This window comes from Schistocerca americana, chromosome 7 (genome assembly GCF_021461395.2).
Source record: "Schistocerca americana isolate TAMUIC-IGC-003095 chromosome 7, iqSchAmer2.1, whole genome shotgun sequence".
NCBI lineage: Eukaryota > Metazoa > Arthropoda > Insecta > Orthoptera > Acrididae > Schistocerca > Schistocerca americana.
Genome location: NC_060125.1, coordinates 436,447,723 through 436,466,758, shown reverse-complemented (window position 1 = coordinate 436,466,758; position 19,036 = coordinate 436,447,723). Strand labels below are relative to the sequence as shown.

Sequence of the window (19,036 nt, the reverse complement as noted above, 5' to 3'; positions counted from 1 at the left end):
ACCGAGCTATTGAATGAACAAGAACCATGTAGGCATTGTTTATAAAACATCATGTGTTTTAAAATTTCTGTGAGCAAAATGCTCATAGCTTGTGGTTTAAAAGTTGTTATCACGTGTCATGAGAGTTCCAATCTCTACAGTTTACATAAATCCATAACTGAAAAAAAGTTAAGATATTTTACCAATAAACAAGTACACTGAAATTCGGCCAAGCAGTGCTGACTTTCATTAATAAAATGTATTTCTGATTAAAAGGAAATGTATCACTAGAAAAAAATCAGCTAAAAGATGATGTAAATGCTGGCCTTTCCAAAAAGTACATTTCACTAAGCATTTTAATGATAATGCATACTAGAGGGTTTTTTGTTTATTGCTGGTTAAAGTCAACTTTCTTCAGCATGTAGTACAAGTATGTAGTGTCAACAGATTCCAGTTACTAAAGCAGTTGGGCTGCAAGAGGTGAAGTGAGTAGCCAGTTTTTATGTGCAAAGCTGTAGCAAGCAGAATGAGTTCAAATCCTCAACTCATAAATTAAGGAGTTCATTTATTTTATAAGTGGCTCACAGCATTATGCATAAGCAAACTCTGCCCAGTACAATAACTGAATGGTTTCACAGTAGGTCAGAAACCACCACAGCATGGTTTATATACTTTTTTTTTTTTTTGGATCATTTGTACCTACAGATGAATCACAGATGGCACATAATGCATACAGAAAACTAACTATCTCTCTCTCTCTCTCTCTCTCTCTCTCTCTCTCTCTCTCTCTCTCTCTCTTGCCCCTCCATCTCCCACCCTGTCCACTGCTGTGTCATGGCAGTACTACTCATTGACATTGATGAGATGTTACTGAAGCATGCAGTTGATTAGGGGAGAGGGAAGAAACATGTAAAGAAGAGAACGGGAAGATTTGAGAGTGATGGAGGACTGAAGGCACATGGATGGCAAATAATAAGAGAGGATAAAAGCTGAAGGCAAGGAAGTAGAAAGATAATGGCTGTAGATGGGGACTAATCCAGAGCTATAGAGTACGTAAAAATAGAGAATGTGGTGTAGGGATAATTCAAATCTGTGTAGTTGGGTGGAGCTGATGTCGTAGTTAAGAAATTCTAATAGCATTGACTTTTAAGCAGATTTTAAAGACAACATTGTTGTGATGTACACCTTGGTCAACAACCAGATGGTTGTTTTTCCCTTGCTCTATTTGTGAGTGGAACAGGAAGGGTAATGACTAACAGTGGTATAACAAACCCTCTGCCACACACCACATGGTGACTTGAGAAGCATGAACATAGATGTAGTATACTGAGAACTATTGATGAAGGGCAACAGGCAGAGTCCACATTCCTTGATTTTGAAAAAGGGTTTGACAAAGTGTCACACTGCAAACTGTTAACGAAGGTACAAACATACAGAGTAGATTACTAGATACGTGAGTGGCTTGAAGACTTCTTAAGTAATAGGACTCAGTACATTGACCTTGATTGTGAGTGTTCCTCAGAGACAACATTATCGTCAGGAGAGCCATGGGGAAGTGTGCAGCTGTTGTCTGATGATGAGGTGTATGGGAAGGTGCTGTCGTGAGTGACTGTAGGGTGATACAGTGTAACTGGATATATAAAAAAATCTACTCATCAAGCAGTGGCAGGAGCCAGTGCCAGTGGCTCGTGCTCCTGGCAGAAGGGCTGCAGGGGTAGGAAGAGGGGTGAAGGGAAGGACTGCAGAGGTTTAAGGAAAAGAATAGAGCTCTGAAAAGTGACCAAAAACCCTGAGTCAGGAGAGCCTTACTGGACTGAATAAGAAGAAATACTGATCGTTGGGGTTGCAAAACTTTTCTTTTTGTGGTCTGCTGTCACCACTTGGTGAGTAGATTTTTTATCTATCCAATTACATTATATTGTCCAAAATTGATTATTTTCGTTGTTATGTTGAGTGCTACAAGATAACCTAGACAAAATTTCTGGATGGTGCTATGAATGGCAGCTAGCTCTAAATGGGAAAAAAAGAAGAAGAAGTAAGTTAATGCAGATAAGTTGGAAAAACAATCCCATAATGTTTGAATACAGCATTAGTAGTGTGCTACTTGGCACAGTCAGGTTGATTAAATATCTAGACCTAACATTGCAAAGCAATATGAAATAGAATGTGCATTTAAGGATTGTGTTTGTCTACTTTGGTTTATTGGGAGAATTTTAGGAGAGTAAAGGAGACCACATATAGAACATGAGTACTGCTCAAGTGTTTGGAATCCCCTCCAGTTCGGTTTAAAGAAAGACATCAAAGCAATTCAGAGATGGGCTGCTAGATTTGTTACCGATAGGTTTGATCAGCAAGCAAATAATATGAAAATGCTTCAGGAACTCAAATAGGAATCCCTGGATGGAAGGCGATGTTCTTTTCAAGGAAAGCTATTGAGAAAATTTAGAGAAGTGTCATTTGAAGATGACTGCAGAATGATCCTACCACCACCAATGTACATTTTGTGTAAGAACCATGAACATAAGAGGAAGTAGGGTCACAGAGAGGCATACAAACAGTCTGTTTTCCCTTGCTCTGTTTTTGAGTGGAACAGGAAGGGAAATGAATGGTAGTGGTACCATATACCCTCCACCACACACCATACGGTGGCTTACAGAGTATGTATGTAGATGTAGAAGGTGAAGCTTTTGGTTAGCCATGTGTTAGTAGTGGCCATTCAAGCTGTAGATGTAGTTAATTATCATACCTATATAAAATGCAGGATGTTGCAGCATAGCTGGCATGTGGTGCAATTACTTTCCCACATTTCCATCAAAAAAATTATTATAATATGACACATCAATTTGTCTTACTTTTTGTCAAATATAAAATATTTTTTACAAATTAAAACACATTGAATTGGGACTATTTCTTGTATATAATTATATCTTTGTAGAATTTATATCATACATAGAAAATAAACTAAATTAGGTAAGTGTTAGGGAGAACTTCTACAGTGGTTGGTAACCACATATTTTCTCCAAAATGGCCTTGTTTTTAATACAGTTAATATACATGTTTAATTAATTGACACTGCCAAAATTATATATGGATGGCATGAGTGAACTGAAAATAGCAAAATAATATTACAATTATTTTAACTTTGCTCACATTTGAGCTGTTTTGCATTATGAATACTACATTAATTGCAATGCATAAAGAATCAAAGGTAGCTTACAGCTGAAGATGGGGACTGGTATCCTCCCTTTCTCTGTAAGGTATGCAAATTTGTCTTCCTTAACAGGTGTATTAAGAGGTGCTCCCTTTTCCTTCCAGTCAGGTATAAGCTCATCAAGAGCTACAGGTTCAATGCATGCTCCAGATAGAATATGCCCTCCTGTAGATAGAACAAATCAACAGTTTTATGTAGCAGAAAGAAATTAAAAACATTTTCTGTCTGATAAGTAAGGAGTATTTCAGAATCAAGGCAACTTTATTTATAATCCAGCTACCTATCTTATACTGATAGCCAAATTCTACAGCTTGTATGTAACTTGTTATTGTTTTTTAGTTTGATATTAAGTGCTACTTATAACCTCCCCCTCCCGTCCTGTGGCAAGATAAATTTTTATATTATGTTCAGCTTCATAAGGGGTGCAAGGAGGTCATTACTTACAAGTTGTAGTCAGTGGATACTGTCATAGGTAATGAGTCAGCAACAGTTAGTTAAAAACAGTTTTTAATTTTCATTTCTGTACTGGACGAAACACTTACCACATTAACTTCAGTAAAGGATTTTAATACTGAGGCAGACAGCTTCAGAGCAGTAATCAATTTAACCTTCACTCAACTTAATGTTTTAGTTACCAGTACGTGAATAGCATTTTAGGTGGCTAAGGAAGCTCATATCCAGCATTTGCTAATGAAGTTTTGGGTTTCCTGTAATTTATTTTCTTTACTCTCTTATTCAATGCATGTACTGATTTAGCACTTGAAGAAGATTATTAGTGTTTAATTTTTTCTATTTGTTAACACACAATTTTTATGTAATTCTTATTTGTACTGTTTTTTTAGTATTATATATTTACAATTATGGTGTGAATTCATGGTCACCTGATAATGTTATGATTATTAAGTAATTGTGACTATACTTGTTTAATTAAGAACTTGTTGTGAGATTTCACATAGGATTTGTGGACTTGATGTTCCAATAACATTATATTTCTTAATTATTTTGTATCACTCTCCTGCATAATTTATTATTTGTCACATACTATGCAACCATTCAGAAAACTTATAGCACATTAACATGTCAGTGATGAAATGAAATGTCGTGTGATGAGGGCCTCCTGTTGGGTAGACCATTCGCCTGGTGCAAGTCTTTCGATTTGATGCCACTTCGGCGACTTGCGCGTCGATGGGGATGAAATGATGATGATTAGGACAACACAACACCCGGTCCCTAAGCGGAGAAAATCTCCGACCCAGCCGGGAATCGAACCCGGGCCCTTTGGATTGACAGTCTGCCGCGCTGACCTCTCAGCTACCGGGGGCGGACATGTCAGTGATGTACTAAGTATTTGTCATTTACTGTATCTTGGTCCCGCAAATGTTTCTCTTGTCATGTGTTCTACAGTGCCAGCTGACTTACAAAATTGTTTTCTTATTGGAACAGCTTGCCCTAGTCTTTCAGTTTTCACTTACTTCATATCAGTAACAGTAATACGGTATACTTTGTATTAATTCAGGTTCATGGGATGTTTGAACTTATGTATGCTAGTAAGGTTTATCTGCCTTTTTTTTATAATTGACTCTTGTTAAACAGTTCTTTGAAAGTGGTTGATACAGGACAGTTACTTTATATAAATGGTAAATTCCACAGTAGACACATCACAGATGATTGTTCATTTTTTTCTGCTAGTTAATGTGAATGTGACAGGCAAGTGTTTGTTACGAAATATAAGCAATTTACAAACACGCCTCACAAGCATTGCTCATCAAAAACTCATGATATATTTGTTTGTTGCCATTAATCTGAAAACAATGAATTTAGAGTTACTGTGCAGTTCATATAATTCTGACTCTAAAAGTTTGTTACACTTTGTGTAAATGGAATGTCACAGAGGAACGAATCAATATGTTTTGTACACCTAGGAATATTAATACTGGCGTAAAAATGAAGAAAGAATGTCCCACATTCCAGAGAAATTGATCAAAAATTGAATGCAGTTACTTGACTGGAATTCTGAGAACAGTCCACCAATGTTTCTCTTATTAATTTTCCTTGTGATCTTATATCATGTTGCAAATCACAGTTACAAGTAACGTTAACTGTTCAACAATTGTGATATTGTCATACATTCTGTTTGGTTTCAACTCTGTGCCCAAGCAACTGAAAGCATGTATAAGTACCTAGAGTTAATTTTTTTTCCCCACAAGCGTGTGATACTCCAAGCCAAAAACCAACTTTCAATCCAAACTGAATGAATATTCATATTTTCACTAAATAATGATAATATAGAAAAAATACCACAAAATACTAGTCACTCAGTCAAAATTAAGTTCAAATATTCTCCAAAATTAATTAATTATACTGCATGAAAATTTAACCAATAATTAACACACTCTACAACTACCATGAACCTTCCCATGTTCTTTTATTTTTTCTTTTTTCAACTGCCAGTTTCTTTGGGAAAGTGATAATTCACGTAAACATTTGTTAAGTTTGGTGACATCATCAACTAGAAGATAGGTGATCTGTTACAAATTTTTTATATTCATGATAGGGACTGAAAATCCTTTGAGTCAAGGTCACACATGAAAGCTTATTTATTTGGATGTACTACTATTAATGGCTAAAAATCTAGCTATCTTCAGATGTAAAATGTAAAACACATTTTTTCTCATGTTAGCAACATACAACAGCTTACAGAACTGCATATACTATTGTAGCAGGGTTTGATAGTATACATGATACTGTAAAGTAAGATGACTGGTAAATCCTACAGTTTACTGGTAAAACCTAACATCTCCCATTGAAGTGTGGTAATAGTCTGAAATTTCTTATTATATGCATAGATTTTCAACTTTCACCAAGAGACGTTGGCAAATCTTACGATTTACCCATGCAAGCTGGTAAAACCAGTTTTTTATTGATCCTAAAATTACATTATTTAAATATTCTTGCATTATAGTGTGATTATAAAAAAACAGTATTCCTTATTAAAATAAGTGGAAAAATTATACAAAAGTGTATAAAAATGTTAATCTTTGTTACATAAAGAGTTGACTGTTGTGGTATTTAAAATTATATAACAAGGAATACAATTTGCACAAGCATTTTTTAGCTGAACATTTTTTAATACTGTTGCACTTTCTGAACCCTTCACCTCCAATGAAAGATAGTTTGGCAATCACTTCTTGTACACTAATTTCTTCTCTTCCTACTTCTTCAACACTGATGAAAGGTTCCTACTGTACAGTAACTTCAGTTTGTCCACTTTGGTACCAAGCTGATAAAATTCATCACTGTGAATGTTTATCTCCACTGCTATTATTGATGCATCAATGTTTGTGCGGCCTTTATCTAGTAGCCTACTTTAATTCTCACTTTCTGTCAAAATGAAGGTTTTGGAATTCTGTTGCATGAGGCTGGTTTAATTTTCTTTGAATGTAATTGAAGACCTTCTTTATTAACACGGTTGGATGTTGTCTGCATCCTGTCACAACCATCAGTTGTGCCAGTGCCTTGGTGTTAACAGTCATCAAAGCCCATGTCTCTGGTACTTCTTATCTGCTACAACCCTATTTCTACCTGTGTTCCTTCTGTTCCAGTACTGATTCACTGGAATCAATTCCTCTACCACCATCTTTCCTATCTTGTGAGTCAGTCGTCGTCGTGTTTTAACACCGTTTTTCAGTGTTTACATTTTTTATTAAATGACTTGGAAAAACTGAGTTGGCAGTGCTCATTTTCATTGGAGTGGCAAATATGGCTTCATATGGTGAAATCCTATCCCTTCATGATAAGCCCTAGTTTTCATCGCTCACACAGACCTTAATCCCTCACACCATTTTGAAGTTTTATTTGTTTCCATCCACTTTGATAATATATTTTCAACATCTTTATTTGCTCTTTTGACTGGTCTTCCAAGACTGGCTTTGCCTTAGCTTTCCATGGACTGGACTATCTTTATATCGTTCCACAACGTAAATTAAATTTGGAGGACTTGGTTACAAAATTCTCTGACATCATCAGAATGAAGCATATTTGGGGCACCAAAGGTAGTGAAAATATCCAAAAGGTCCTCACAGATCGTCTTGTAGTTAAACCAACATGAATTTAATGATAATAATTAGCATGATAGGAATCTCCTGACATTATATAAACCAAGCGATGTAATTTTATGTACTACTTTGTAGTAGTGATACTTTACAAAGGCCAACAATCCATTATAAAATATCAGTATGATAAACATATTACATAAAATTATATTGCTTGGGTTAACTATAAGATGAGCTGTATTGATGCCAGGTGTTTAATTTTATTTGCTATTAAAAACAGTCTTGATCACGATTTATATTTATTAAGGTGACCGTTTTCGACCGCTGCTGTGATCATCTTCAGACTATTGAGTAAGAGCCTCTTTCAGCTGGAGAATCACAGTAGTGATACCTGCATAATAAACTGTTTCAAGTCTAGGAAACAGATCATTGTCATGTTCCAATCAACAGTTAAGTTATACAACCTATTTACCATAATCCACTATCCTTTAATATGCCACACTAATTGACTTTACATTCATTAAATTTAATTTTAAAAATCTAAAAAAGTGGTCAATTTCCTATACGTGTGTTATCATTCTACCAGTTAATCTATGACTTTCTATAGCTGACCTGCTGAAATGTTGCTTGTATTATTCTTTGAAAATACCTAGGTCCCACTCCCTTGCTGTGTCAATGGCACTGCTATTGTGTTTAAAACTTAAGTCTAATTTCTACAGATAACTATAATATAACATTATGTACAGTTTATAATAATGTCAAATGAAGCATTTCAGTAATCTGGTCAGAGGTATTTAGTACAAAATAAGATAAAAACAAAGAAAAGCATATTCTCTCACCTATCTCTGCAGCTTTCTCTACAAGAGTTACTCGTAGCTCCTTTCCACTTTTTTCTGCGAGCTGTTTTAGGCGGATTGCCGCAGACATTCCGGCTGGACCACCTCCAACAATGAGGATGTCTGTCTCATCAACATAGCGTTCCATATTGACATCTGTGTAACATGAATTAAAAGAAAAGCTGAAGTAATTCTTTAATGAGGAGAAATACTCGAAGTGTTTAACAAAACTATAAATTTATGTTCATTCTGTAGGAGAGTAGTACAGTATATGTTCCTTAATTTGAAACCGTGTGAACATCTGTGACTAGTCAAAACTAATGAATTCAGTCATAGTCGCCCAGCATATAAGTTTCAGGTCTTAACAGATATTCCCTGCAGCGCTTACACTGCTTAAGATAAAGAAATTTCACCTGTGTAAGAACCATGATGTTGTGGAGAAGCAGAATCTTCAGAGTGTTGTGTCCCTCATAGTTGTTGGACAAACAGCGTCGTACAGTTTGGAACAGCTACACAGGAACTAGAAGCGGGACAAAGCTTTAGGACTGTCTTCAGGTTGTAGTTGTGTGGCTCAAATGGATGAACTGCTCACAAAAGGCATGTGTCTTGAGTTCTGTATGTTAGTTATAACTGAGGGATGCATTGCATTTGTTGGGTCAAGGACCTCAGAGTCAGGAAGATGGAGACTCGTCTTCTCTCCAGCTGTCGTGACTTAGGTTTTCAGTAGTTTTTCTAAATCACTTTCAGCAAATGCCTAGATTGTTCCTACAAAAAGACCAAAGCCAACCACGTGTCCCGTCCTCTTCTCATTAAATATATGTGTTTTTTTCACATGTATGTAATTATGGCTTATGGTTTCATTATATTAAGCCATCAGATCTGAAAGCATTGTAAAATGATCCTTTAATGAATAAATGATTAATTATATCCAACAGCCCCTGTCTTCATAGGAACATGAATTATTACATTCTTTATTAAATCTGCCATACATTTTTTCCAGTGTGTTTGTGTGTGTGTCGTTGAAGTTTATGGGTGCTCAATGGCGAAGTTATCAGCACCCTTACACTCATTAAAATCTCATGCACTCAAATTGACTATAGTCACACTATCTCATATGGCTAAAGCAATGGAGAAGGAGTAAAAGTAACTATATATGGGATTAAAACACAAGTAAAACTACAAAGGAGCTAAAAGAAAGGCACAGGGGAATGTAACTAGCTGACCACTTACAAAAAATACGCGTGAGCCAGTCAGCCAGTTAACACATTAAAACCCTAAAATCTTGGGAAAGATGGTGGAGAATTCAAAAAACTTTGAAACTCTAACAACATTTGTTTGAACTTTACTTAAAATAGAGAGCAGACCTGTCAGAAAATCCACCATGACCTGCCAATCAGAAAATAAAAACACAGTCCAACACATGTGGTGCACAGTAACCAGTACGCCACAAGCACCACCCATTGGAGGGTCCTCTCGCTGGATCAAGAAGCCACACATCATAGGGCCGTGACCTATGTGAAGACGAGTAAGGAGGACCTCGTCCCGTCAACATGGCTGGAATGAAGTATGCCTTGGCTGTGTTGTGGGCTTTATGAGACGGAGCTTATTGCCTGTCACTTGCAGCCACTCGTCACCCCATCAATGCATGACTCTGTACCTCAGGACTGAGATGATAGCATACATGGGTATGGCACATGGAATTAGCTGAGGATCACTACATGCCTCCTTGGCAAGAAGGACACCACATTCCCCAGCTGTTGTAGGGAGTCAGAGCAGACTGAAATTTTGCAGGCACGGCACATCTCATCTGCTCCAGCACCCTCAAGATGGCAAATAGTTCAGATTTAAATGCAGGAACTCTGGAGGCAACCAGATCTTGAGGACAGGGTTTGGGAAAACAACAGAGTATCCAATAGAGTCCCCCTGTTTAGATCTGTCCATCTGTCCACAAAGACAGCTAGATAATTGTGGTCTCCTTTAAAATGCCGGAAAATATCACATTAAATGCCAGAAAATATCATTAAAAATGGAAGCAGGAGTGCAATTTCTCTTGTACTGCACTAAATTTAAAATTACTCTGGGCCTTTGCAGTAACCATGGTGGCAGTCGATTAAAACCCCCCGATGTGAACCTGTACATCCCCCACACCAAGGGACTCCAGCACACATTTTGCACAAATCCCAAATGGCCTCACCGCCTGTGAATAAATCGTAAAAAGATGTTCCATAGCTAGACGAGCTACACAGTATGGCATGCTGGGGAACTGGGAGTAGCAAGGAGGTGACACGCTTGGTGCTCCTTGAGGAGCTGTCGTTGGATGGTAAGTGGCAGTTTGCCTGCCTCAGCACAAACACTGGATAGGGGGCTGGTACTTTAAATGCCTGTGGATGGCCTGATGCCCTCATGGTGTACAGCGTCAATGATTTTCAGGTACAAAGGCCTCGCTGACCCATACACTGTGCACCCACAGTCCAGCTATGATCAAACAAAAGCCCAATAAAACTTGCACTTCAAAATGTTCAATGCCTTCTGGGCACATGCCTTTAGGTTCTTCAAGTGTGGCAACCATGACAGCTTGGTGGAAGAAATGAGGCCCAAAAACCGCACAGAGTCTTTAAAAGGGAGAACGGTATTCCACATATGCAAGTCAGGTAAATTAAAAATACGACAAGAACGATTAAACTGAATATACACACACTTTTCTGCAGTATACATAAAATCAGTCATTGTAACCCACTCCTCCAGCCTCTCCAAAGTAAGTGGCAACTGAAGAGTTGCTGTTGCAATACTAGAGGAAGAACAAGGAACTGCAAAATCATCCACAAATAAGGAGCACTGTACAGGACTCCGTACAGTAGATGTGATACTGTTTATGGCTACGGCAAAGAGGGTAATGCTTAAAACACTGCCCTGAGAAACGTCATTCTCCAGCTTGGAATTATTCGACAGCACATCACCGACTTGGTTCCAAAAAAGGGCTTTAGTAGGAAGGACCGAATAAAGATGGGGAGATGACCACAGAAGCCCCATTGGTGGAGCTGCCCTAGAATAAGTAGTATCATATCCCTTACTGATATCAAAAAATATACCTACACAATGATGTTTATGTAGGAAAGCCTGCTGATTAACTGCCTCTAGCACAGCCACGTTGTTGACAGTGCATCAAAATCTCCTGAATCCACACTGAGAGCGACTTAGGAGCTGCCTGGTCTCCAACATTCAAACCAGGCAACAGTTAACCAATCGCACCTAGGTCTCTCCTATACAGCTTGTTAAGGTGATGCTCCGGTAACTACTGTGACAAAGTCAGTCCTTTCCTAGCTTGAAAAGAGGTATCAGAATTACCTCTTTCTGTGAGTTGGGAAAATTGCTGGTCTGCCATGTAAGATTAAAACATGTGAGGAGGATTTCCTATGATGCTGCTGACAAATATCAAAGCAGGCTGTACTAGATTTGGTCATGACCGGGTGCAGTATCACAAGTGGTCATGACTGGGTGCAGTATCACAAGCTGCAGACAGTGCCAAATCCAGCTCCCACATGGAGAATAGGCAGCTAACAGCTCCATCCAGTAAGTGAACATAGAGGGGGATGTGGTCACTGGAATGAAGGCCGTCAGTGACTTCCCACTGAACACAGTCCACTAGGGCTGGAGAGCAGAAAGAGAGATCAATGGCTGAGAATTATCTTGTAGCAGCACAGAAATGAGTTGGAGTACCAGTGTTGAGGACACACAGCTCATCAGACATCATGAGGCTCTCCAATACCTGACCCTGAAAGCAAGGGAGGTTGAATCCACAACATATGATGGGCATTGAAGTCTCCCAGTAGGAGAAATGCTCATGGGGGTTGTTCTATAAAACCTGTTACAGTCTCTGAGTCAATCACATCATGTGGAGGTAATTATAGTGAGAAAATAGTGATCCTCAGACATAAATGAACCTCAGTCGCAACCACGTGCAGGTCAGTAGGGAGGGAGAGAGCAGAGGAGTGGTGTGCATTATTGACAAACAGAGTGACCCCTCCCTTGGACCTTTCACTAGTCAGGTCATCCTTGTGGCACCGGAAGGGGGAGGGGGGGGGGGGTCTCTTAAGGGCCTTGCTGGTACCCTGAGATAAGCTCTGACATCCATACTGGTGATGGGATGATCTTCTTCAGGTCCATCAGACAGCAAAGAGGTCGCATGGTTAGATGCTTTGGAGCAGACTGCTTTGGCCATTTGACCTTTGTCTCCAGCTTGGATTTTGGGGACATTGGCAAGGCTGCTGGATCTCTTCCAATGTCTGCTGTGAATGTTTGCTATTCACGCTTACATTATGTTTGGCAACATTCAATGCTTCAGCGACAGCGACCAGCAGCGCAAGCTGGCAGCTGCATTTACAGGTGCCGGTAGATGTGCCCTGCTCAACAGTCGTAGTCTGGATGCTAACACTGACCTTCTGGACAGGCTGCTTCAACGCCAAGACAAAATACTTGATGCAACTTGGTGGCTGAGTGGCCTTAAATTCATCTTTCCATCAGAGTAAGAGGAATGTTGGTTAACTGTTATTTCTTGAATCTTTTCTTTCCCAGCGAAGACAGGACAATCCCTGCTCCAAACTGAATGGGCTTGGGAGCAATTAATGCACCTGGGTGGCACAGTGCACTGGAAACTGTTTGTGTGCCGCACTGCTACAGCATCCACATGCAGTCCAACCATTACAACCCACAGTGGTGTGACCAAAGCACTGGCGCTTATATAAGCAGCATATTGTATTTGGGACATATTGATCTTACCTCAAGGTGGAGAAATCCTGCTGCAATATAGTCCAGCAAATAGGGCATACTGAATGCCAGAACAAATGATGCTGACTTTTGGAGCTCCCCATAAACCCTTTTCGTAACATTTTGGACTTCAGTCACCCATGCAGTTTCCCATTCCTGTTTCAGTTCTTTTGTATCCACATCCATAATGTCCCAACCTGTTACAACACCATTAACACTATCAACCCAGTGTACAGTTCGTTGGTGATGCAATACTCTCCAAGTATCTTGGCATTCAACAGCTTCTGTTCTTGGGGAGCCTCCATAGTCTCCAGCAGAAGAGCACCATTCCGGAGCCTCTTGATAGATTCGAGTAGCCCTGCAAGTTCCTCAAGAGCTTTCTGGATATAAAACGGTGACTTTTTTTTTTTTTTAACTGTCAACATGTTTCATCACAAAAAAACGTTTTATACCACAGGATGTGGTCTGTTACTTTTCTTACTGTTGTTGATAGTTGGAGATAACCCAGGTAGTCTAACCACATGATGCCACTTAGCGTTTTGGGTGGTAATACTGCCCAATGGCCCACCCAAGCTGCTGACTGTAGAAACACGAGCTTTAGGCTTCATGGTGTTCCCACAAGCAGCTAGGGAAGAAAGTCCACCCAGGCAGGGTCCCACTTGCCTGTGTAAGCCTTATACAACTGAGGTGCAGCGGGTTCCCCAGAGGTTGTCCGCTAACGACTGTTCCATGTCAACAGCCATGCACCTCATTGGCACGCAGCACATCTAGAGACTGAGGTTTTTTTAATAGACGCTTGTATCATATTCGTGATCTGGGCAGTCAAGCCAAGATCCCTGTCCATTGTGACATACAACACCTCTCCACAGCGCTTACCAGTCCCCAGCTAGTGAACCCCAGGATTATTTTTTTTTTCTCTCTCTGCATATTCCACTTGGTGTGACGAATGGCAGCTAGCCCCAAATATGGAAAAATGTATGTTAATGCAGATGAGGTGGAAGAACAAACCTATAACGTTCAGATACAGTATTACTACTGTTCTGCTTGACACAGTCAAGTCATTTAAATACCTGGGCGTAACATTGCAAAGCGATATGGAGTGGAACGAGCACGTGAAAACTGTGGTAGGGAAAGCAAACGGTTGACTTCGGTTTATTGGGAGAATTTTAGGAAAGAGTGGTTCACTTGTAAAGGAGATTGCGTATAGAACACTGGCGTGACCTAGTTTTGAGTACTGCTTGAGTGTTTGGAGTCTGTATCAGGTCGGATGGAAGGAAGACATCAAAGCAATTCAGAGCCAGGCGGCTAGATTTGTTACCGGTAGGTTCAGACAACACATAAGTATTACGGAGAATGTTTCGGGAACTCAAATGGGAATCCCTAGAGGGAAGGCAACTTTCTTTTCGAGAAACACTATTGAGAAAATTTAGAGAACCAGTATTTGAAGCTGATTGCCGAACGATGTAAGGACCACGAAGATAAGAGAAATTAGGGCTCATATGGAGGTGTAAAGACAGTTGTTTTTCCCTTGCTCTATTTTGAGTGGAACAGATGGGGAAATGACTAGTAGTGGCACAGGTTACCCTCTGCCATGCACCATACCAGTTTGATTTGTGTTGATAACCCTGTACTGACCTCTACACAGGTCCTGTTCTACATAATCCTGCACTTCACTAATTCCCACTATATGTAAGCTCAAACTATCAGTTTGTCTCTTAAATTCTCTTATCTGTCTACCCTACGAAGGTATCTAACGTTGCACACTACGACATGTAGAATCACACATTTGTTTTATCCAATGACAACTATGTTTCATTTCCATATAAACCTAGTATGTCTTGGATTTCTATGTGCTCCACCTATAATTTGTTTACCTGTTTGAATGGACAAAAATAACTTATAATGCAAACAAAACATGTAACAGACACTCCCACCTGTGATTTTGTTGCACCTTTTTCTGGGTCAGCACCTTTTTTCCATGTCAACATTATTTGTGTTATTTTTTCTTCTTACACACCTTAAACTCCTTCAAGACAGATTTTGTTAATCCTATTTTGAGATCCACTGCTGAATGTTTGGTTTTTGGCCTGAAAGAGTTTCTCACTGAGTATGTATTCAGAAGTCTGCCCAGCACTTTGATTTTTGAAAAATATTAAGAGAGGCAAGTACATTCCATCAAGCCTGAAGTGGGAAGGTATATGGAACAGCTGTTTTGAGCATTTGCGTTATCTGAAGGAAAATAATTTTTTTTAATAATCACCTAATGAGATTCAGATGTCGGCACTATTTCACTGGCAGACTTTCATGCTTTGTTTACATTCCCTTTTGGTAGAATACAATGAAGGTCCACTCATAACCCCGCAACACCCCCCACCCCCACCTCAAGCTTCTTTCCAGTTCATAGTAGTAGTAGAAAGTGTATTCATTCGTAGATCTCCACCAGTGGCAAAAAGGAAAATTCTAGTGAAACATACATGCAGATATAACACCCACATTGTAATCAAAGACATGTACAAGGAAACCCTAGCACGGTCAAAGTTTTATGTGAATAAAATGATACATTTATTGCGACTAAAAAGTGCATTTCAGTAATTGCGTACAAAGTACAATTATTTATAACTTATAGAGCAGCTACTGATACCATGTACACACAAATGGTGAATTATTTGTGAAGTATCAGTTCAAGTTGCTGAATCCCTTCAAGTGAGTCATAGTTAAAATGTTGATGTAACTGCATTCATAAAGATGTTTTTAGAATTATGTGAACTGCTTTGTCTAGAGCATGTCACAAAATATGCCCAACTTGCTGCCACTTTCATGCTGTGAAAATTCTTCTCAGTTCCATCCAGACAGTAGAGTTGGTATTTTGATACATTTCTGCAAAAATGTTGACACTTCTCATCCAGTTTTACAAGCCTTTCTGTCATAAGGAGCTCCAATCATTCCTGTGTAAGTTTATTTTCCAACAGTATCCAGGCCATGAAAGTATACCATTCTATTTTCCTGTATTCAGTTTGCTTAAAATGTATTTTACCTGAAAAATTTGGACACCCTGTTTCAGAGGAAAACTGTGCAGTACATCTGAAGCAACCAGTATAGCCTACTAGCTTTCTTTTCTTAACTTAGGGAACCAGTGACATCAGAAAGCAGAGGGTTTCATTAACATTCTGAGCCTCTGGCATGGAAATAACCTCAGAATGAGGGAGCATAACATGTGAACTGCCACAAGGGCCTTGTTTCCAAACTGCATTACTTTCTAATAATATTAAAACGGCAGTTCAAAAACTCTGATAGTTATTGGTGCCACAGGCATTCCAATCAAAGATCCAAATTCACCTTAGCATACACAGCTGAAAGTGTTCACAGTTAACTAATCTCACAGATGCGTATTACAGTTTCAGTCCAGTAATAACAAACTGTTAGCAACAGCGTACTTACTAATTCATTGTATCACAGTTATTTATTCTTGAATTTGTTAATTTCTTATGCATAATGCATGCTCATAGTTGTTGAATATAGCTGAACGTGGTTTCATAGTGAAGGTTACACTGTATCTTCAGTTTACAGGGAGAACTAGAATGCTTATGTAGGTCCTACACTTTTATTTCAGTGCAATCCCACCTTCCAAGAGAACTAACTGTACTATCAAAATACTGCAGGAATGATACTGAAACTGTATAATGTCTTCTTTACACTGTCAAGTACAAGCAGCACATATCAAATGGAGTTCTAACATTTTCATTCACAGTGCCTGGCAACCAATAAATAATTCAACTGTAGGCCTATTACTATTCATCACACATCGTTGTACTGTAGCATTAGCATTCAATAATCTTTGTGCTAGGATCAGGAATGAAATATCATTTACTTTCCCCAGTTGATTTCAGAATAACATAACCGTCATATGTAACGTTTCAAGTAATGTTCTTAGAAATGTAACACAGCTTAGGGCCTATTAAATGCTGATTAGCTCTATACATAAGGATTCAGATATGTAAGGTGGACCCATATTTGGTTCCTTAAAAACGGTCAAGTATGAATGTAATAGTATTCATTGGATATTTCCTTCACAAATATGAAAAAAAAAAAAAAATCACACACACACACGCACAAAATGATTCACTCAAAAATCGAACTCTGAAGTCTATAATTCACATTGAAATTTCTACATCCCGTCTCCTCCTCAAAGCTGCAGATGTATAATTTGACACCACTGTTCACAACATCTATTTCACACTGTTTACTTGATTAAAGACTGTTATCCAAATCACTTGCGGACTGATAACCAAGACATACTTTTGTGCACTCCTAAATCAGTATTTCGTAGCCAGTACGGTAGTTCTCAGTACACAATGCTGAACCATCACTAAGAAAAGCAAAATGCCTGGATAATCATCTTATGTCCTTTGTATCAGTTTCCTCTCTATGTACTTTGCTATGTCTTCTCCCTCAGCCTATACCTTGCATTCACAAAAGTTAAAGGTAACAGGTATGCCACTGACAAAAAAATTGTTATTTGTAACAAAATTTTGACATGAAAATGTTTGTAATGCAATGGGCACATATTGGGTAAACACAATTTGTGTTGATGAATTTCTCATGCAAAGAGCTAACTAAACTGAATACTTTTATGAATACCTACCTTTCCAGCGTGGGTCACTATCTCTTGGTACGATGGTATAGTGCGTTGTTATTTTCGGCAGAGCTTGTTCTGAGTAATACCTCTTCGCTAGCCATGATAGCCTCTGGCCTGTAAAGGAACCAGAACTAATAAAAAAGGCAGCGTGAGCCTGAGAAAATTATAGGGATGACGATTTATTTTCACATAACACAACGTGACGGGCAATGGATTAGAAACCGACTAAAAAAACCGTATCCCTGACTGAAGAAGCCCTTTTTTCAAGTTTTTATTGCTTGACAAAGTCTTACATATTTCATGGAGATCACAAACTTCGTCAGTTTTATTTCCCGCAATTAATTTGAAAAACATATTATAAAATTCGCGTAACAGACTTACATGTTTTAGAAGTTGTTCCGAAACCCGAAGCCATAAGTACGGTTACTCAAAATACGCGAGCCATAGGTTAGGGTCAGAGTCTATTAGGATTACAAACACTTGCCCCCAATATTATGAGTTACCTAAGTGGGGGATAAGTTGAAGACGTCATTGCTTTTCCTCTCCGCTTCCTATGCTGTATCCCAGAGTTTTAAGTTCCAGTTGTAATTGTTATTTTTGATTGTATAGTGTATTTCTGTTCATGCCAATTTGTTTTTACTGAGCGCGTTGAAGAAACAGCTGTTCAGTAACTCATGTGAAAATTTTTTATTGTGTGGTTTTCTCCACGGTTTCATCCAGTATCTGTTAGCAGATGTTACTTTTTCATCGTTTTAATTTTGGAGAATGTGGCTGAGAAAAAGTAGCGAAATTTCGCCTAACGTGTAACACGTTTACAAATTATATCGCTGGCTTTACAAAGTGCGATTATCAGCATACCGAGAACTACTTATATCTTCGAAATGTACAATCTCGCTAGGGAAATTTAGCACTAGCTGTAGATGACTTCGATAACTATATCGTTGATTGCGCTGTATTATATCTGAGTAATCTTTGAGGAAACTCAAAAGCGAAGCTCGCTTTGCAGTTGTCAGAATAGTATCATACAAAATATGGATGCACTCTACCATCAGGACTAAAAGAAACGACCTGTAGTGGAACAGGTAGTTCCTGAATTTGTGATGTACGGTGTCACGGGCTGTTACTTGTGAATGTCGCGTACGGGTGCTTATATTTAATAATCCAGTGAATAATCATTTAAGGCCTGAAACCTGTAAGAACACTGAAAGAGTCGCTAGGAAAAATTTCACAGGCGAAGGTATTTGTTGTAAACATTCCCTACAGACACGACTTAACAGAAGACTCGTGTGTAAACAGAGAAATCATCGCAACAAATCGGAAATTCAGGAAGATTTGTAGCGGTTTTGTGCACACAACTTTCATTGAAGCAACGACTTCAGTAAGAGAGCATTTTACTAGACATGGACTGCAAAGAAACAACATAGGCAAGAAAGTGCTGGCCAAAGAAATTCTCCAGGTGATAGACAGCAGGAGAGGATGCCTATGTAAAAATAGCATTACCTGCAACAGGTTTTCTGCCAATGACAACAGAAAAGAAAAGTGCACCAACAGCATATGA

General features: G+C 38.8%; 1 protein-coding gene across 1 annotated transcript in view; it reads right to left on the bottom strand.

Annotated features, from left to right (window-relative positions):
• The window catches only part of LOC124621888 (electron transfer flavoprotein-ubiquinone oxidoreductase, mitochondrial), a 103,058-nt gene extending 84,828 nt beyond the window's left edge, over positions 1–18,230 (bottom strand). Inside the window, exons 1-4 of the mRNA XM_047147358.1 lie at positions 17,860–18,230; positions 17,485–17,592; positions 8,082–8,234; positions 3,197–3,355 (exon numbers count right to left, since the gene is read on the bottom strand). Coding sequence (XP_047003314.1) covers positions 3,197–3,355; positions 8,082–8,234; positions 17,485–17,592; positions 17,860–17,893 — 454 coding nt within the window. The 5' untranslated portion in view covers positions 17,894–18,230. The remainder of the gene's footprint in view (positions 1–3,196; positions 3,356–8,081; positions 8,235–17,484; positions 17,593–17,859) is intronic.
• Positions 18,231–19,036: the final 806 nt, after the last annotated feature.